This window comes from Pongo pygmaeus, chromosome 1 (genome assembly GCF_028885625.2).
Source record: "Pongo pygmaeus isolate AG05252 chromosome 1, NHGRI_mPonPyg2-v2.0_pri, whole genome shotgun sequence".
NCBI classification, from domain to species: Eukaryota; Metazoa; Chordata; class Mammalia; order Primates; family Hominidae; genus Pongo; species Pongo pygmaeus.
Window position 1 is genome coordinate 126965412 of NC_072373.2, and position 22006 is coordinate 126987417.

The 22006-nt window shown below is 32.4% G+C and overlaps 1 protein-coding gene across 2 annotated transcripts in view; it reads left to right on the plus strand.

The window, feature by feature from the left end:
• The window catches only part of COL11A1 (collagen type XI alpha 1 chain), a 243202-nt gene that overhangs the window by 146537 nt on the left and 74659 nt on the right, over nt 1-22006 (plus strand). For both annotated transcript variants that reach the window (XM_054450666.2, XM_054450675.2), the window contains exons 36-41: nt 2124-2177; nt 6748-6801; nt 11484-11537; nt 14270-14377; nt 14767-14856; nt 15118-15171. In XM_054450666.2, coding sequence (XP_054306641.1) covers nt 2124-2177; nt 6748-6801; nt 11484-11537; nt 14270-14377; nt 14767-14856; nt 15118-15171 — 414 coding nt within the window. The remainder of the gene's footprint in view (nt 1-2123; nt 2178-6747; nt 6802-11483; nt 11538-14269; nt 14378-14766; nt 14857-15117; nt 15172-22006) is intronic.

The following is a 22006-nucleotide window of genomic DNA, read 5'->3' on the forward strand; positions in this document are numbered from 1 at the left end:
AAGATTTTTCTCCTTTATGAAGAGAAAATAAAATCAAAATTAAACAGTTCTACCTTCTTTTACTTGATGACTTTTTAAAAATATTTTTCAAGCAGTAAAGTCTATTCTGTCTTTATTGCTGTCTTTTTCTGCAAACCTAGTTTCAACTTCCTAATGCAAATCTTTATTGTTTTTTGTTATATCCTGTTCCCTGAAACTATAATCTGAGTTGTTGAATTTGTTTACATGTTTCTTTTTTTCCTTCCTCTTTTACCTGCTAAGTGATTCAGGTGCCAGAGTTTAGTTTGAGCCTCCCATCAGGACGGAACTGTCTTTCACAATAATAGATTATCTGGCATTTCAATGTTCTGAGTGTTTTGAAATAAACCTTTCTTATATCTGGCACATTTTTCACAATGTGCTTGACATTCTTTTCTTTGGTTATAATAGATTGTGAGGTGTTTTCACTTTCTCCCAAAGTTTCTATTACTTCTACTTCAAAAAACATTAATTTATGTTGGTCAGAGTGAAATTAATTCAAAAGGAACAAATGCTTTCTCCCAAAAAAAGCAGCTTCCTAAAAACCTTGCTTCATCCTTTTGTAAAGGATTTGCTAGGCAAATCAAGAATTTTAGAGTATATTCTCTTTTTTTGATACTCCCTCTATACAAACATTTCTATATCAATAGTCAACTCAGACAAGGTTTTATGTAAATAGAATTTTTAATTAGTTTCTATAATAGAAAAAAAAATTGGAATCGTCTAATGTGTCCAGTGGTCCATAGTTAATACTTAACAGTATATATGGGTGCTAATTTAGGCAACATTGAAAAAGGTGTTTTAAGATATGACATGGAAAAATACTTATGTAATACAAAAGTAGATGTGAAAATTGTGTAAACAATGTGTTCTAAAAATATATGCATACAAAAATCAAAAAAAATACTATTTTTAAAAATTTGTACTTAAAACGGATTTTTATTTAGGAATCATAGTTTCATAGTTTAATAAGAATTTAAAATTTTGTAAGTTCCTAAAATTTGCCCAATAGTTTTGGTAGTTTCATGTGACATATATTTTCGTTAACTTTATATATAACTTTGAAGTTACTTTTTTAATATAAGATGCTGGTAATAGTAAAAACTTGTGATGATTTCTGAACTAACATTGGCTTATGAATGGTAATGAGATTTTTCTTGGGAAGGCTAGATTGATAAATAGAAAGAGTAAATTCTATTGAAGGCCCACTTCAGTAAACTCTATTTTTGATTAGAAAAATACATAAATCCTACCCTAAATGTATTACTCAAGACATTTTATTTATGTTATCTTTCATAAATCTTCTTAAATAAATGTAACTATTATGTTCTGGGCATATAGAGGATTATCTCTTACCAATTACTTTTTCTGCCAACAATGGAGTCACTGTAATGGGACTTTATGCACTTTAAAAATAGGTAAATTTGAGAGATGAATAATATAGTTAATTAAAAACCAAGCCAAGAATGATATTATAATTTTTATCTGGACTGAACATTAATAACTACACAATAAAATTATTTTTACCTTATCTACAAAAGAAATTCATACATGAGTAAAAAATATATTGACATCATCCAAAATAAATATATTTTAGATATGGAGAATAAAGGCATCTTTTGTGGTCTTTTTGAGATAGTCATATACTTTCTCTTTTAGTTTTAGAATATATGGCTAGATACAGAACAGGAATAGAATAAGTTTTAAAACATTTTTTTTTTTTTTAGAGGGCTGTGGAATTGAATTGAATCAAAATATCTTCCTTGTATGAATGTTTCTAGCCAATGTTAAAAGTAAAGACGCTGCAGAACTTCTGAATACTTACATGTTCTATTCACTTTTAATTCATAAGAATTCTAAATATTTACAGTGTTCCTGAGGTAACATTGATGTGATGTGTAGTTTTGAGTAGAAATAGTGTGAAAATGTATCAATTTTACTTTTAGATTAGCACTTACTATCATGTTGTATTACCATAGTTCTGTCACTGTGACGAAGAAGCTGTATGATACATTGTATTTTATCTATGTAAATAAACCTCAAAGTATAAAGATGCATCTTCTAAGGCATATTGTTAACTTCTCCCCACTGCTTTTTATTTCCAGGGTCCTCAAGGACCTCAGGGTCCAGTTGGATTCCCTGGACCAAAAGGCCCTCCTGTAAGTGTCAGAGCTTCTCTTTCTCTTTCTTCACTTGATATTTTTACATTTTTGAGAGTCACAGCTTACATTTATATATTTGTTAGATATAATATTGATAAAATCTCTGTAAAATTACAATTGATGTCAAAGAAAGTAGACATTTTTAATTTATAAGGTTCATAGATTGTTTCTTAATATAATTTCAACATCTCTCATTAGGTATTTTTTGATAGTATACCGAAGACTAGAAAAACATGAATATCATTCTCTCAGCTGCTCCTTTACTGCAATGAATATAATTGATGACATTACAAATTGTTATCAACTCTTAAATATTTGGTATATTAGAATTTATCTTTATCTTCCATCATCAAAATAACCTTCAAATATCACTTCCTAAATCCCTCCAACATTGTGATATTACTTAAGTCATGCTAAAATTTATTTATATTAATATTATATCTGTCTGTATAATCCCTTCTTTTTTGAAAATGTAATGAGAATTCTCATTAAATCTTATCCCTTTTATGAAATGTGTTTACAGCAACACTTGAATGTTTATCAAGCATCTTCATAAAGTTAATTGAAATACTTCGTTTTCATATTTAAATATTTGTGGGGACATAGAACATACTGGGGTCTTTTTTGTTTTTGTTTGTTTGTTTGTTTTGCAACCTCTTCAGTTTCTTTAAGAGAGCGGGAGTCGGCTTACCCACCCGTCTAGGACAGTGGTTTTCATATGTAGTCCCTGGCCCAGCAGCATCCACAGCTCTTGGGATATTGTTAGAAATGTTGTTTCACTGACCAAATCACAATTCTGGAGAGGGGCAGGGGCCCAGTCTATCTTTTAAAACACCCTCTAGACAGTTCTGATGCATGTTAAAGTGTGTGAACTTCTGTGCTAGTCCAGATGAATAATACTACCCATACTTTAATGTGCACACAAATCATATTGGTGAATTATTTATTTTGAAATAATTAAACGTCAAATATTAAGACAATCCTTAACTTTTTACAATAATTTTTAGACCCTGCTTAAATTATTATTTTACCACTGAAGAGTTTTGCATTATTACTGCAAAGATATTAGGAAAGTATTGTTATCTGTATTACAAGGTTATAGAAAGATCGATACGTATGGTTAGTGTTAAATATAAAGTAACCTTGGTACTACCTGCATATAATGCTTACCTACTATGTCAGTTTTGCTCCAAATGTAACATGAAGACTCTGCAAAGTTTCACATATAAATGAAAACAGTTTCAAAAGTCACTGTATGTATATTTTTATAAACATTCTTATAATTATTTTAAGCTGTATATTAGATCATTGTTTAGGAACATAAAGTTTAGTGACGTATATAACCTCAGTATTGTACCATTTATGTTTGTATGTGTTGTTGAGAACTGCTTGGCTCATGTAATATTGTTTCATTGTCAAAGAAACCCATTTGACTAATTTTTTTATCAGACTTTTTCAGCCCATTGTGTTATGTATCTTTCAACATGGTTTGAGCCATTGATCGTGCATGCATTTTGTCTTTAAGAGGTATCAGAAGCATAATAAATGCCTACACTTGAGAAGCATGCATTCTAGTAGGAGAGACAAGAAGGAGTATTGCTTTCATTGATAAACAAAATGATTTTATACTATGTTTCTCTAACAAGTAAAACATTAGAGCATGAAATAAAAATACCCCATTTCTCTAGTATGCAGTTTTATGCAGTTTGGGACAGAATTGGCTTCATCAGTTTGATATAGAAAGAAGAAATTGGGGTAGAGAGATAGAAAAAACCTCTTCCTGTAAATTAATTGGTTCATCTCCTTCATCATAGCAGGAAAAAATTTTATATATATATATATGAAGTATATTCACACAGACATATATACATATGGATCTAAATATTCCCTTCAGATTCTGTTAATATCATGCCCATATCGGCGTATTTTGGGAATATGCAGCCATCCATTTAAAAAACACACTAACTTGAAATGATTAAGAATTATAGCATGACTAGTATGAGAAACATTCTATTTAGAATAGAAGAAGTCAAAACTCAGTGCCAATAAGAAGTGAGAAAACATCCTTAAACAATTGCCTACAAGTTTTCACAGATTGCCTCGCCAAATCTGCATACCCTCATTTAGATGAATTTGTTCTCTCTGTCCTGTACCAACTAGATCAAAGGGGAAGCCTGGGAAGCCTATTTTGATGAAAAAATTATTACTTTTACATAGATACCATGAAATTATTTGGTAATTAGTCTGCTTATTTCATTGGTTAATAGTTTATGGCCTTTATATTTATTTAGGGCTAATTGCTTGATATTAGAAGTACATACTCAAATCAAGAAAAATGATAATGACACCAATTCTTAACGTGGTATATTAACACTACTCCCTCAGTCTATCTAGGAAAGCCATTAAATATTATGTTGCATTCTTCCCAGGATGTGATCACTTAGATCTAAGATGGCTATTTTAAAATATTATAATATTTTTCAATGAATGTGTTATCTATGTCAGCAAATATGAGATATTTAATCTTATATTTACAGCTTTGTTAAAAAAATGTAAGTCTTATATTAGTGGCAAAGTACATCATTTAAGAAGCACTTTAGTATGGTGGGAAAAAAAGCCAGACGTAATTGATATCCTTCAGCTGTCATCCTCTCTGTAAAACTTTTATTATTGCCCAGAATTGAAAGCAAGTTTATTGCCAAATGTATCAAACCAGTGATAAGGCACAGAAATTGTTTTATTTGCTATTTTGTAAAACTGGACCTCAATGAAGTCTACTATCGATTAACTAAATACTTATTTCTGTATGTCACCTCCAATCTGAGGGCAAAACTAAGTCTTAGCATTAGTATACACCTAGTGACTGATACATGGGTACGTAATATATGTTTTTTAAAGAAGCCATGATTAAATGACATCCAAGAATGTTTTGGGTCCTTGGTTAAAAACACCCCAGTTTTGTTTTTTGAAGAAGAGGATGGCAGTAGTAGCCCTGGAAAACCTGAAGAAGTCACTGAGCAAGCCATGATGTTGTGAAGTAGCATAACGGTTTTTAATTAGAGTTGTTAATTTACAGGGCACCCAGGATGTCAATACAGATGACTTAAGGGAGCAGAGATGGTTCTGGCACCACCAAGAACCTTTCTCCTGAAGTAGCTAGCCAACCTGGAAAAAGTCTCACTCAGTTGGAAGAAAGCTATTTGAGAAAATGATATTCTGGAACAAAGTGTTTTTCATACTCACTCTACAAGAACATATATTAAAAATAGATGTTCAAAAACAATTTTATTTAAATAATTAACATACAGTGAGAGGTGTACCTGTTATAATTTAAAATATCATTATTAAAAGAATCATTTTTCTTCATTCATCTAGAAGGGTGATAGTATTTTTATCTCTACCCATTGACCATGTTTTGAAATTTGAACTTGATACGTAATGGTTACTAAGTAGAATGAATAATCCATAAGGCAGTCTAAAGAAGCAGTTTCTTTCTACTAAGTATTTAAAATATAGGACCCTCACAGAGTTGTTCACTTTAAGTTTCTAGTTAATTGCTTCATTTATTTCTTAAGCCATGACAAAGACAGCATCCTTTACAGAAAGTGATAGCAGCAGATTTGCTCTGCGGTACTTCACAAACATTATGCTTCCAAGAGGACATTTAAGAAAATCTACTGGGAAAAATTTGTCCTGACAACTTCTAGAATTGAGTATAACGTATTGTTTCCTTTACTTGAAAAAATTTGAGAGATAAAATGCCATTGTTTTTATGAGTTTGTATTTATTTTGCATTCTTGATTTTTTTGTTTGTTTATTTTGTTTTGTTTTTTGTGTTTTGAGACGGTCTCGCTCTGGAGTGCAGTGGCGCCATCTCGGCTCACTGCAACCTCCGCCTCCCAGGTTCAAGCGATTCCCCTGCCTCAGCCTCCCGAGTAGCTGAGACTACAGGCGTGTGCCACCACGCCCGGCTAATTTTTTGTTTTTTAGTGGAGACGGGGTTTCAGCATGTTGGTCAGGATGGTCTTGATCCTCTGACCTCTTGATCCTCCCGCCTCGACCTCCCAAAGTGCTGGGATTACAGGTGTCAGCCACCCTGCCCGGCCTTCTTATGCATTCTTGTCAGTTAGAAGCTCGGATTACCACTAGAGGGCACTATTTCTCTCTGTTATCCAAGTTTTGATGCACTGGGAATTGAATTAGGAACAAATCACCAAAAAGGGGAAAATAGTCATTTGTGAAGTGCTAAAGAAGTAATATTTTTCACAAAAACGAAAATACAAACCTTTGCAAATATTATTTTACAAATGATTGATGCAAATGAAATATATTTAAATGTAAAATATTCAGAAAGGAGTTCAACTATTTTATTTTGGTTTCAGTTATAGCTACAGAATTACATTGAAGAGATATACGTGCATATTACCATATATAAAATCAACAGAAGAGCAAAGTAAAATAGCTAATGGAAATATAAAAAGAAAAGAAAATTTTCTAACATGTCACATTTAGACTATAAAATAATTAAATATTTATGACATGTGGTATTTAATATTTGTAATTTCAGGGACCACCTGGGAAGGATGGGCTGCCAGGACACCCTGGGCAACGTGGAGAGACTGTAAGTGACCTTGTTACTCTTGTTAAAAATTTCCATCTCTAGCATCTCATCAGTTCATACATAGAAAGCTACTTTATTATGAACATTTCAATTACTAGATTGAGAAAAATGGAAAAATTAATCCCATTAAGCCTTTTATTGAAATATACATATATATAAATACATAAATAGACACAAGAAATATACTTCAGGAAACAGGATGTTAGTTGATATGATTGTTCTTATTGTCAATAGCAGCATTTTAAGGATGAGCTGATGGAGAAGACACCATTATTTTTTGGACATCGCCTCAAGATTGTCCCTCTCACTCATTTCACTGAAGACTGTTTATAGATACAGTCCACTCAAACCCATCATCTCTCCACTCTCTAAAGGCAACAGATTACAAATAGCCATGAACATAATACAACATTCTTTTATCTAGAACTAAGGGATTAAATATTTGCTGATATTGGACCCATCGGCTATAACTGTTTGGGAACTATGTCAAAAGCATCTTTCTATGTGAAATAGGAAAAAGTAAATCAAAAACGGTCACTAAATTTTACTTAAAAACTATAAAGAATATAACAGTAAACAAATTGACTTAACAACTTACCATGTGTATAACAATTTGGGCAGAGAGGAAACTGGCAGCTCAGTGATGGTTTAAGAATCCTGGTGAGTTTATTTATTTTGCCCCTTTCAAAATCAGACATCTGGCTATCCCAGTGGATTGTCATTCTAATCAGAAATCATCATGGATTGGCATGTTTCCATGGAATCAATTCTTGCTTCTCACCAATGATTACTTTTATCCAGATTTCTCAAGGAAACCACAAATGCAGACTACCTTTGACTATGTGGTTGAAAATCATGTTAGGGTAGGTAGCCACCCTGAATACATATTGGAGTTGCATAGCAATGTACTATAATAAATCTGAAATCTGAAAAAAATATGATTTTTCTGCTATGGAGGAAACAATCTGTCAGCAGCCACCCAATTCTTGCCTTGCTTACCATGTGGCAATTCTTAGTTTCACCATTTCTTAGTTTTAGCCAGTTGAGAAACTTTGGAGTCTTGGATTTCAAAAGCAAAATTGAAATATGATTTAGTGAGAACAAAGAAAAAACTGTTTGGATATCCTCTTGGGAAGGATATCTATAAGAGGAGCAGAAATAAACTTTCTAAAGGAGAGTCAACACTCAATTTGCAAATGCATTATCATTCAAATCTTTCAGCCAAATCATTTTTAATGAAGTCATTGTATAACTTTCCGGGAATAACTGAAGAATATTCCAAAATATCTTGTGGGGAAAGGATACGTAGAGAATTACTGTTATAAAGTCCCTTATGTCTATGATTTAATCTGGAGCTTCCACTTCTAACGAAAATAATTATATCACATATAACATTGAGATTTAAACATAGAAGAAAAATAGCATAATGTTTCTAGAATGAATGTTTCTGTTTTGTAGTTTTTCACACATAAAAGCCAGGATCATTTCTGAAAAAATTATATTCCCGATTTCACATCCACTTTAAGGGAATAGTGATTCATTCTATAGCCTCAAAGCTTTCTTTCTCACTTTGTTCTCTGCTGACCCAGATTCAAAGGATTACCTCGTACAAGAGTCACAATCTAGAGTGGGCATTCTTTGCCATATATTTATTATCTTATTTAAATGGAGAAATTTTTGAATTATATTTGAGATTTATCTCCAGTCAGAAATCCATTAATTAAATGTTTATTCTGACATCTTACATTCATTTGGGTTGTTTCAGTACAATAGAAACTATTCTCAATTTTTCCTGATGGCCTTAAACAGCTTCAGAAATGGTTTCTATTATATTGAAATGACCCAAATTTGTCTCAGAAACATAGTGCCAAATGCTGTATTGTTCCTAAAATTGGCTTAGTCTTTTAAAGATTATCAGAATAGGAATCACATTTCTGTTGGATTGTAACAGCACATTTTTCAAACTACCCATGAATATGACAAATTAATTTCCATTTTCAGCAACTTTGAAAAACATAATTTGACTAGCTATTCTAAAATTAAGTGGCAAGTGTAGTCTTATTACATGACAATATTGAACAAGCACAACTTATTGTGAACTGTAAAAGTTTTCCTGTGTAGTTTGTTTGTAAGATCCCCAAGATCAAATGTATTAGATACTTGCAAACACTCTGTGTGGTTTGAATGAGCAGACATATGGGCAACGCTGTCTTCCAGCTTTCCCAAATCCATCACTCATACAAATGGGCTAGCAGCCAAGACTTCCTCTCTCCCCTTAGGATGTATGAGTGCAAATCTATGTTGTAATTTTGTCGAGACTTTCTGCAATTAAGTATTGATTTTTAATCTATTACATTTAATTAATTATTATTGCAGTATTTTGTGTGTGATTCTTGCTTTCACAGTTAATAAGACAAAATGTTTTATAAGACTTTTTTAAAAAGTTTGGAATTGCCTTTATATCTTCCTGTTTAATTTAATGATTAAAAATTGGAAGAAGAATAACCCAGACAGAGGAAACAGGTCATACAAATATATGGTGTGTGGCTATTCAGAAAAAGGTAGGAAGATCAGCATGGCTAGAATTTAGGATACATTATCAAAGCAAAGGAAGTAACTGAATTTGCATACTGGGCCCCTATTGGCTAGAACTTTGTCATCTATATGTTTAAAAATGAATTTATTGGCTGGGCGTGGTGGCTCACGCCTGTAATCCCAGCACTTTGGGAGGCCGAGGCGGGCAGATCACGAAGTCAGGACATCGAGACCATCCTGTCTAAGACGGTGAAACCCCGTCTCTACTAAAACTACAAAAAATTAGCTGGGCATGGTGGCGGGCGCCTGTAGTCCCAGGTACTCTGGAGGCTGAAGCAGGAGAATGGCGTGAACCTGGGAGGCGGAGCTTGCAATGAGCCGAGATCGTGCCACTGCACTCCAGCCTGGGCGACAGAGCGAGACTCCGTCTCAAAAAAAAAAAAAAAAGTATTTATTATGTTTGGTTTTGTGGGTGATGATTCTGCCTAATGTAAACAAGTTAGTAAACCTTATTTGAAAAACTCAGCAATGGTGAAGGAAAGAGGTGATTATAGTTTGAATAAGACAGGTCTACTAGGATAAGAGAGAAGAAGCTGTATTTGAGGGAGCTTCTCAGGTAACACATTCAGATAAAATAACTGATTAAGCATGGGCGCTGAAGAAAAGTCTGGGATCTGAAAACATGCCTTTAAAAAGGGGAAGAACATAGAAGGAAAACCAAAGGAGAAGATCCATTCAGCAAGTTCCATGTTAGGAATGTTGAAGAGAGAGCATGATATACAATTGGAAATTTCTAGTAGGCACTTACTGAGAGAGTTTTAGGGCTCATACTGATCAGAGGTTTATAAATAGTTGGGAGTGGAGGAGTTCATCAGCATACAGATGGCAATTGTGGTGATGGAGGTTGTTGAGATAATCCAGGGACACACATACACAGATGCACACATGTATATATGTGTTTAGGTATCTGTGTATGTAAATCTGATAACAGATTTCCAAACCAACTAGTTGAAGAAAAATTAAAATTAAGCAACTAATATGCTTATAAAATGCTAAATAAATTTTATGACATTTTCCCCCAGAATTGATTGCTTTTGCTATTCATAATGATAGCTCAAACAGAACCCTGAAAGTCTGAATTAATAGATTTTTAAAATAGAAGAACTCTATTTCCTTTCCCTGTAGCATCAATTGCAATAATTACAGACTCTTTTCTTTACCTACTTATACAATTTTATAATTGTAAATAATTCATTCATAGTTATTGGGAACATTGCGATACAAACGTGAGACTGCTAGTTCCTACCCATTTTTTTCTAATCTTATTATTTTCAGTCTGCCCAGATGTTATAGGGAATAAAATATTCAGTTCTTTCGAAACTTCTCCCAATATTTTCTATCTACTTCTCCAGCTGTTAAAAGTAACTTAAGTCTCATGAGTAAGAAATTTACCTATCTTAATACAATTATGTGGAATGAATAACCCACAGCCTAGAGAAAAATAAATACCAGAATATATGCCCAGAAGTTTTATTTAGTGAGTATATTCTGCTCAAATCAACCAGATGATATTTTAATGACTGAATTATTTTCAAAATGCATTTATGACTATATCTCTTGAGTTTCTTACAAGAAAGAATATTGATAAATGCTAAAATAATTACTAACTATGCAAAGCATTATTTTAGTAGATCTATTTTTATATCTTGTTTTATGAGATTTTTGGGATACAATAGAGAGAAATGTATTAATATCACAGGCTGTCAATTTATCTCTGTATAAACAATCAGTAAACTGTTTCAAAGAATGTCTAAATCATCATTTACTTCATCCATAAACATTACTGGGTTAAAATTCTGTATGTTGTTTGACCTAGTGGAATGGGGCTAAGAACACATTTTTACTCTAGCTTCATTTATTAAAGGTAATTATTGCCCTACCATGTGAAATATTGAAATGGCAAATTTTGAATTTTAATGAAAACTGAAATAAGTTTAACATATTAAACATATTTAAGCATTTGAAAATAAATATTTTTAGTCAATAGGTGACTTTCTTTTAATGTGACTTATTCAGCTGTCTCATAGAATTTTGATTTATGCTTTGTGTTGTATGTAGCTTTTACAAATAATACTTTGCCTCCTTAGGGATTTCAAGGCAAGACCGGCCCTCCTGGGCCAGGGGGAGTGGTTGGACCACAGGTATGTTCTTTTGCTTTATTTCCCAAGCAAGATTTATGTTTTGTTTACATTTTAACCTTCCTAAGTTGTGTAAAATCTTCTAAATTTATTATGATTCAAAATGATGTATTTTTTATTTCAGATTGTATTTAAATATATGCAGCTTTCGTACATCAAATGAAACCAACAAACTATTACCTAACTAAAGCAACTTTTCAATTGCCTTTAAGAATAAAAGAGAAGAATAAAATAAATGAAAGTAAATCAGAAAGTTCACACTGAATTTAACACTAAAGCCTGACTATGACACCATCTACTAATAAAAATACAAAGTTCTTTATAAATAGGTGGGCCATTATCTTTTTCTAGAATTTTAAATTATAAAATGACTTAATGTTTTTGAGTATAAATTAGATTTAGAAATATACATTCTAAAATGTTAATAATTGTAACATATTAGGTGTTTCTTAAGATTTTTGCCTTCATAATAATGAATTATATCAGAAATAAAATATTAATTATCTTTGAGGATATACAAAATAGTGGAAAAGACAAGTATTTATTTCAAGATAGGTGGCAGAAGAAGTCTCAAAAATTGGTGCAGTATCCTTAGTTATAGTATAAAATAACTACAAAGAGTAATTCCTGGTAATAGAAAATAATGTTTTTCTTCCCTGGCAAAGCATATTGAATGGACAGAACACATTTAGTTTCTGGACTGGAATTTTGCCCCTGCTAATAACAAATTATAACAAAGGAGCAAAAGCAGGTGAATATGTATTTTAATTATTTAATTGGTTTAGTCTTTTCTCTGTCTCTAAATAGTTCTCAACACTGTAACTCACACACATACACGCACACATGCACACACGCACACACACATGCACATCCAAACACACACACACACAGACACACACACACACACCCCTAGAGAAACAACAAAACTGCATCTTGTTTTTAGGAATATGTATAGCAGAAGCAAAAACGAAGAATCATTGGATTTGTTGATTATTTTATTTCAGAGGTTAACCCTGAGCCAAGGGAAATGCTATGTTATTTTACAGAGTGTGTAAACATGGATACTTACTTGTGCTAAAGGCTTCTTTTTAACTGCTTATCAGTTTTAGTTAAAACATTATATATACTTTCTCAGTAATTAGAAAGCTTCCTCCAAAAATACTTTTATTTTTTCTGTTTAAAACAACTTTGTAACTATTTTCTGTGAGAAAATTTAACCAGAAAAATTATTCCTATTATACTTAATATCCATAAACAGAAATGGAATTAGACTCTTAACTAAAATACAAACATCATGGAGTGTAACTGAATATTTTAGGACCTCACATCTCTCAAAAATACAATTATGTTCAATGTGGTCATCTAAAACTTCTGAGACTTGTGTTCTTTTTTTGTTCCCCTGCTTACATGAAGGCATAAAAATACTGGGTGTTTTACTGAAGATGCACCTTCGTTGAATTACATTTTTTATTGGTCCTTTTTAAGAGAAAAAAATCCAACAGCCTATTTTAAATGTAGCCATACTTTCATGTGAAGACAAAAGATTTGGTTTAATGGGAATAATATAGATTGTAATACTGAATATGCACCCTTTTCTTTAAACAGTTATGTGAATCTCTGATCATTTTTGTCTCAGTGATAGCTGTTCAATGATGGTTAATTCTGTATTCCTTACTGTTCAAATTCTGGTGTTCAGATAGTTAAGAAAACATCATGTTTTGGATAAATGTTTACACATTAATGTTAAGTTAAGAAATTACAGCAATTACATAATTAAAGAAATTTAAACCTAGAAATGTATACCCAAATTGGGACAGGTATATACCTTATCCAAGATAAATAGTTAAGAATATGTTGCGTTTTTAGGAAAAAAAAATTTATACTTCATAAGCAAGTGCAGGAACACATTCTCCTGTTTAAGAACCTTAGCACCTAAAAATTTTCTCTTTGTTTAACTTAAATCCTTCATTTTACTTTTTATTAAGATAGAGAGCAACTGATCACCATCCTCTATTTATACATGAAAGCTTGCTATACTCAAGCACCACAAAACAGCACCACTCAGGGGACACGTAAATGACCTGATATTTTTCACTTTGGCATTTGCTGCAATTTAAGGCAGCTGACCATTTGTTATAGCCTTTGGCCGAGAGGAACTGCCGACCCATACTCACTGCCTTCAGGATCCCATGCCACATTCCCTAGACTTTGTCAAATGAATATAGATTAATAGTAGAGAAATTTTCAGTCCGTGGAAATTCCAGGGAGAACCACTGGCTTTTTGGGTTCTCAAGGCCCTAAGTTTATTTTCAAGCAGTGATTCATTGAGTGGCTACCAATGTGGTTTCTATGCCTCTTTACTACTAAGCTGATTTGACACCTCATATAAAAAGAAGGAATGGGATAAAACTGTAATTAAAAATCATAGTTTTAATAATACTTGGACTGGCCACACTCTGCAGAAATTATTGTATTAAGCAAAGAAAACATCTTTTTGGACTTTATTTATGTACTTTCCTTTTACACTCAGATTCTAACCAAGATTATATAAAATCTTTTTAGACTCTTACTTGATATGCTACTTTCAGTGCTTTACGTGAAGTGTTTTGTAGGACATCATGAGAATAAGTGAGGATGATAAACTTTTGTAAATGTAATAATATTGTTTTTGAGTTTGTGTTATCTTTGCCAAAAATAAAAGAGCAATCTAAAGTGATTTTGCTTATCTAATTTAGGGACCAACCGGTGAGACTGGTCCAATAGGGGAACGTGGGCATCCTGGCCCTCCTGGCCCTCCTGGTGAGCAAGGTCTTCCTGGTGCTGCAGGAAAAGAAGGTGCAAAGGTACAACATGCTTCAGAAATTTTTTTTTTGGCCCAAAACTTTAATTTATGTTTCACTATACTCACCACTTGTCTACAGATTCCATTTAAATGAATGTCAGAAGATGCGTCAGGAAAATATTTAGTGTACATTTATTGTACTCCAAGATATTGCTCAACATTTACATAAGACTGTTAGCTCCATTGACCATAAAATCTTTAATATACGTACACTGTTACATGTAGGTAGTGGGTAGTTCATTTTCATGCATATGGCATTCCACCCAATATTCTCATCATTAAATAATATTCAAATTTTACTTACAGTAGTTTAGAGGTAATCACAATTTTGTTTGTAGAAAGATGTGTAGAAATTAATCTGTCTTGACGGATGTTTATTATATTCTTTAGGGTGATCCGGGTCCTCAAGGTATCTCAGGGAAAGATGGACCAGCAGGATTACGTGGTTTCCCAGGGGAAAGAGGTCTTCCCGGAGCTCAGGTATAATCAATATCTATACAGATAAAGCAAGTGATTCAAACTGTTTATTAGAAGCATTTTTTTTCTCAGAACTTAAAAAGTGATGAGTAATTAAGGGAATATATGTAAACATATGTATTTGATTATCATTACATATATGCGTATATATGTAGTTATGTCTATAAACATTACCTGACATCCTTATTTTATTAATCAGATATCTCCTCCTATTGGTAGTCAATTCATATATATTCATTTTCTTTATTTTTTCACTTTTCCCAGGGTGCACCTGGACTGAAAGGAGGCGAAGGTCCCCAGGGCCCACCGGGTCCAGTTGTAAGTATGATGATAATAAATAGCCAGACAATCATGGTTGTGAATTACAGCTCTTCTTTCATTACTCTCATGCTGTGATTCCACAGTGTGTGGGAGAGAAAATAAACACATGTCAATCAAATCAGTCAATGTCTAGTTCCCACTAATTGCATGCACTAATGAATGCAGAAACAGAAGGGTTTGGATGATTGGAAATATTTGCTTCTGCTGCTGTCAGGAGGTAAAAGGAGATATCTTGCTTCTTACAGTTCCCAAGGAAATAAATCCTCATTATGAGTAATAGAAGTTCATAGTCACGGAATGCCTGGAGAGGCTGTAGTTTGAAATTTTTACTTCATTTACATTTATTATTTTAAAATTACCTATAAAATAGGATTTGATTTCTTATAAATTATATTCTATCATTCATTTATTATAAAACATATTTAATTTGTTTATAAGTACTTGATGAGACTTGAATTTGTCAATGATACAAAAAAATAAGCATAAAAGCATAAAACCCATAAGCACAATCTTATATATTATGCATATTGCTTTATTTAATCAAAACATTATGAAATAATTGGCAAATTAGTAAATACCAGATTTTTACTTCATCTTTTTTCTTGAGATACATATCAATCCCTCAGAAAACAATTGAATGTATGCTTCATTTTTTAATAAATTCACCTTTATTCTTATCTACACACTGAAATTTCACTATAACAGCCAAACTGCCATATTTTGTGTCTTCTTCTCATTTTCTTATTTCACCAACCTAAAAAGCTGAAAGTGGCCTTAAAGGCCCTCTCAACTTCCTTTCACACAATATTTATTAGTTCTGCTTCCAAAATATTTTACTAATTTTTCCCCTTTCTTCATTTCTACCACCACCATTTTGTTCAGTCTTTCCTCTTCCTTTCTCTTTGACTAATAGCATCTTATCTTTTGATTCATTTTCTTATCCTCTTCAGTCAGTTTCACCTATAGAATACTAGTTTAACATACATCCTTAACTATGGCATTCCTCTGTCATACCCATCCTATAGTTCTACACTGCCTTTGGAAACCAAGCTCCTTATCCTAGCCAGCAAGTCATCTTCATAGTTCAACCCCAATTGCTATAGTCCTTTTTTTTTTTCCCTTCGTGCCTCCCTTTTAATTTTACCCAACTTAATGCATTGAATGTTGTCTTGCTTCTTAAAACCATGACCTTTTCTATTTTGAAAAGAGTATACTGTATACATTTCCCCTTCCTCCAGGAAACTCCAGTTTTTCTTTCTCTACTTGACAAAGATCCTACTCACCCATAAAGATAACTCTTAAATGTTAAATCTCTATAAAGTCATCTTTGGATAATTTGCTTCCATTTCATGTATTTGTAAAAACTCCCCCCACAAACACACACCCAGTGCCCTTTATTATATCTCCATTTTTAGAAATTACATTGGAATATAGTTGGCTGTCTCTCGCATTAGGCTGTGAGTTTCCTGTATTATTTTGGTTACTCACAATACGGTGCCTGAAGCACAGTAATCATCTCACACCTACCCATTTGAATTATTATGAATATATAATATTGGAATAAAGTTTATATAGCATTACTTAATATTGGGAGTACAACAAGTGTATCATTTTTCAGATTGATTCACATGATACTTACTCTTTACTTCACTCACATCATATCACAAACATTGAGATAATTATGGAAGTGTGGTAAAGATATTTTTTAAAGAAAATATATTTTGATAACTGTATTAGACTTGCACTGGAGTTCATAAAATTATGAACATTTTCTAATATCCTCAAAAGTTAGTGACAGTAGCATTAGCAGGAACAACAACTTAATAAGACAAAAGTTCTTATTTGGGTATAGAATCTTCTAAAATTTCAGTAAAATGCAATCCATTTAACCAGACCTTCAGATTCTGAAGATATCTTATAGGAATAAATGATGTTTTAAGAACAATGTACACTGAACTAATCATCTGAGTTGTGACTGCAAGGATTAAATTGTTTTAAGTTATTTTTTAGGAACCAAGCACTGAAGCTGTCTCAGGGGTTGGGAACAGTTGAAACCAGTGTATTTGTAGGCTGCATACTATGTCCAGGGGATACAATTTTCAAAATGTTAACTGAAAAATGTATAGTTACATGTAGAATAACATTAAATGTACTTTTATTTGTTTGGCTTCAATTGTGTATTTGACAATTATTACTTACTTTGTTATATGCAACTGAACATCACAGTAGATATTCTTTGAGATAAAACAGGATAAACAATTTTGAAAAGAAATACACCAAAGACTAAATAGCACTGTAAGTTGGTTGGTGATTAAATGCCTAACGACATACAAACAATAAATGTTAATTCTATGAGGGAGGTAGAAAGAGTATATAAATAAGGGGAAGGGCCATGTGGAAAAGGTGACCCTTGAACTTGGCTTCACAGAGTGCGGAAGATTACAAAATCATTGAAGAGCAAGAAAATATTAGGAAAGAGATGTGATGTTTAATTAGTATCTGTTTTTGCCCAAGTGGGACAAAATTTGGGAGATGGACTAACATTTGTTGAATTCTTGCTAGCATCCAAGCACTCTGCTATTTTACATAATAAAAAACTGAATCACTAATATAACATGTAATATAGTTACTGAAGCTTTGAAATTGCAAGATGTAGTCATCTGAATATTTGAAATGTACAGAGCAAGTGGAGTAAACAAATTGAAGTTTTAAGAAAACAAATCTGTCATTAACGTTTAATATATAACAGAGATAGGAGAGAATAGATCACAAAAGTCCAGCAACCAATGTCAACATCGGAGTGAGCCGATGACTTGGGCAATGTGGAATCCAAGGACAGTGCCGATGTAGCAAACACGGAGGGGCGAGGTAGTGGGATTTATGACTAAGATTTGATGTGGGCAGTGAGGACAAATGAAAACTGAACAATGACCTCAAGCTTATGTCCTTGAGAGAATGACAGTTTGGTGATGCCTTCCATGCCTAGAACAATTTTACCTCATCAAGAGAAACAACAAACAAAAACCAGAAATATTCACACACAAAAACTTTTAAAACCTCTTGGCAGTCACAAAAAATTACAAACGATTTTATACTTTGCTAATAGATATGCTTGATAGATGCTCACTGTGTTTATTTGAAATTAATACCCATTCTTATATTCACAAATCAAATATGCAAACATCAACCAATTAAAATTATTCCCTAAAGTTGTTGGAAAAGGATTCACTAAAAGGAAGACACCATATATATTTATTAGTTCCTAATACTATTGTTTTAATTGCTGCAGAATCTAGTGAAGCGGTGCATGATGATTATTCAGTTCATAACAAGTCCTGAGCCAGCCTTAGTTTACTCCATTTAAAGTGATTACATCACATAAAATTTGATTTTGAATTTTTTTATTCCAAATGACAGATAAAACAAAAACTGGATGGTTTTATAGATGTGAAGTATAACTTATCTAGAAAATTAATTAATGTCAATTCTTATTTTTTGAGGTTCAAAACTTACTATGAGGTTCCCTTGCAATTAATATTGAAAAAAAAAGAATCAGGAGTAGGGATTTCTTTAAAAGGTAACAAGTTCTGCTTTGCAATGTTAATAGAAAAGGTGATGGCAAAATATTAAAGGGAAGTATTTGATCAGTTGGTGAGAAATGATAAAATTCTGAGTCATAAGGAATAAAGGCATAAGAACATCTTCTAAAAATTGGTTTTATAATGCATATGTCTGAGTTTATATCAAACTTATGTTAACTTTACCTTTAGGATATTGACCAAGTAATGGTAAGTGCAAGACGGCAATTCACAGAAACAGAGTGATGAGTATTCAGCGGTTATTTGTATTAAGGAAAAAGCAAAGTGATGAGTTCTGAGGAAGAGAATGTGAAGTCTAAAGGAAATAGAAAAGGGAAATGAAGTAATATTGAGTGTTTATTCTTTCAACTCTTGTGCTAGGTATTTTATATCTGTTATTCTTATTCTTGCAACTTGGAATGGTAGATTTTTTTTTCTAGTTTATCATTCCATTTTTAAAGACAAAAGATCTGAGGCTTGAAGAAGTATAGAGCTTGCCCAAATTATCTGGGCAAAAATCCATGATAGCACTTGACATAAATTCATTTTCAAGTCATCTTGACCTGAAGGTTAATCAGCTAACCTTATTGCTCACAGTGATATTTGCAAAGTTTGTATGTGTCCCAATTATGTAGCTTATGCACTGTATCCTTACTATATGACTCTAATCTGCAAAAAGAACAAATATAGTATTTAATTCTAATGTATCCATTCAAGTGTTCTATCTATTCATTTATAAGTATATTTAGTATCTATTGTCTTTATTTATAATCCATTTAGTTTGAAGCATAGGTTGTTATTATGACACTCCATAGAAGTGGATGTACTGTACTCGGGTAGGTCTAGGTGTATGTCATTGACTTATATTTAGAGAAATTTTATTTGTAAAGCAAATAAACTAAAAAGATCTGTTTGAAGATATGGGATATTGCTTTATACAGGGTCATCTTTATGAATATCCTTGGAAGAAATCTCTTGCTAACCATAGCTTTAAAAATATTTGCAATTTCTTTTTTTCAAGTATGCTTCTTATAGAATATTTAAAATTTTTTTTTTGTTATTTCTCGAACACCTAACTGGCTTGTTTTTTTTAAGTCAATTTGAATTACGAAGCTTAGAATTCTTTTTGCTTTGGCTTACAGAAATAATGGAGTCAAAATAGAGACGGTAGAGAAGATAATGTTTGATAACTATTTTAAAAACTTTTTGAACACAACTTACTATAAAAAGTACCTATGATATACTTTAATATTGTCTATTACATTTTGTTATAGTTAATATTTTTAAATACTGGGCAAGACTTATGAAATTTATCTCATAACCTACTCATGGATCATAACCTACAGTTAGAAAAATCCTTGGTCTTGGTATGCATTTTAGTTTACTAATACTACTGGCTCCATTTTACTTCAATAAAAAGTTATTTGCTTACCTGTTTTCCTTGCTTACCTATTTTAAAATTTATAGTGTCTAATATTTTATGCCTACTATTTAAGCTGCTATAAGTCTTTTTCTGTGAAAGTACCATAAAGAAATAAATACCTGAAAATATCAGACAATCTATTAAACTAAAGTTATATTGATTCATAAAATGGACTTTCCTGCAAAGAGCTTATGGTTTACTGAGGAGGACAGATAAAGAGCAGATAAAATAACATAGTAAATAATAAGAATATGCTAAAAGAACAGAAAACACAAAGGTGAGAACAATGCTTTTTGCCTAAGGAAATTATGTTTGAATTGAAGCTGTAAATAAAAACCAGTTTTATCTATGAAAAGCAGCCTTTTTGTGTGCTAAATTTAGTCTTGAACTGCTCATCACTTTTTGTCCTCTTAGTAAAGAACTAGTATTTCAAGGTTAGGGTTATCTAAAGGTTTTGGTCCTGGGAGTTATTGTATACTGAGGACTGTTCTGTCGTGCTACCACTTATGACAAAATTATACCAATACGGTGCTGTGACGTTGGGATTTTAAAGTCTAGGAAAAACAAGTATTCCCTGTATACATGATGTTGTATCCAAGAACTGGTAACAGATGCCAATCAAATCCAGGGCATGTCTTCTGATCTCAGGGGATGTAGTCACTAAATGGTTGTCTTCATGCACACACAAGATAGAAAGTAGCAAGAGACTGAACATCAAAAGAGAAAGGCAGTGCAGCATTTTTCTGCGTGATGAACATAAACTGGGTAAATGTTTTCTATGTATGTAAACACATATATGTTAATATATCATGCAACAAATTCTCAGCTTTCACCTACTGCATATATTTTTATAAAACAAAATCAAGGAAGATAATATTTAGGGAAAAGATATTTTCCCTAAATAATCTCTCCTCCAGATATTCTTTATGGTAGAGAACAATCTCATTAACAACAGTTATTTATCTAAAAATGAGATTAAAACAAATATAGTAGTATGTTTAGTAAAAACCTTCTATCTTTACAGTCACATGTATATTTTATCACCAGGAGTTGTGGGAGTTAATATGCAGAAAGTATATGAGAGGAGCCAGATAGCTGGTACAGGATATATGTGCAATATTTCCAAATTGTGCGGTATAGCAGTCTTTGCTCTTTTCCTGTTACTCCTCCTATGTGACCATCCCCCCATGGTTCTGACTTTATTTTCCTCTTTATTTATTATTTCTTCTTCTTTTCATTGCTTCTTTACGAGTTCACATTCTCTTCCTATCATAATTCCTATTTCTCGTATTTTTTTTTCTTCATCCTATTTCTGAGAACCTTCTTTTCCTTGGCTTTTACTTATTCTTCAAGCGAGGGAATAACCAAGGTTTAAAAGGATGTCATGTACTGACATGCCAAGTCAGACTCTATACATTTTAAGATAAAGCCCATTTTCTCCATTGTGACCCAGGTAGACCTTAGTGGACTATGATTACATCCAACTAGCGATGAGATAAATGTAGCAATAGTGATGGGGACCAGTGATCAAAATCTGAGGTATTTGATTTGACTTTGATCATCAGAGTTTATGCTTTAAATTCTGATAATGCTTGATAGTTCATCTGAATTTTTAGTTCATGTAATCTAAAATGTATGTCATGTAGACAGTGAAAGTACTTCATAGTTTTGACGTGAAGGTCAACTTCTTTTTTTTTTTTTTTTTTTTTTTCAAGAAGGAGTTTCGCTCTTGTCGCCCAGGCTGGAATGCAGTGATGCAATCTCAGCTCAATGCAACCTCCGCCTCCTAGGTTCAAGTGATTCTCCTGTCTCAGCCTCCCAAGTAGCTGGG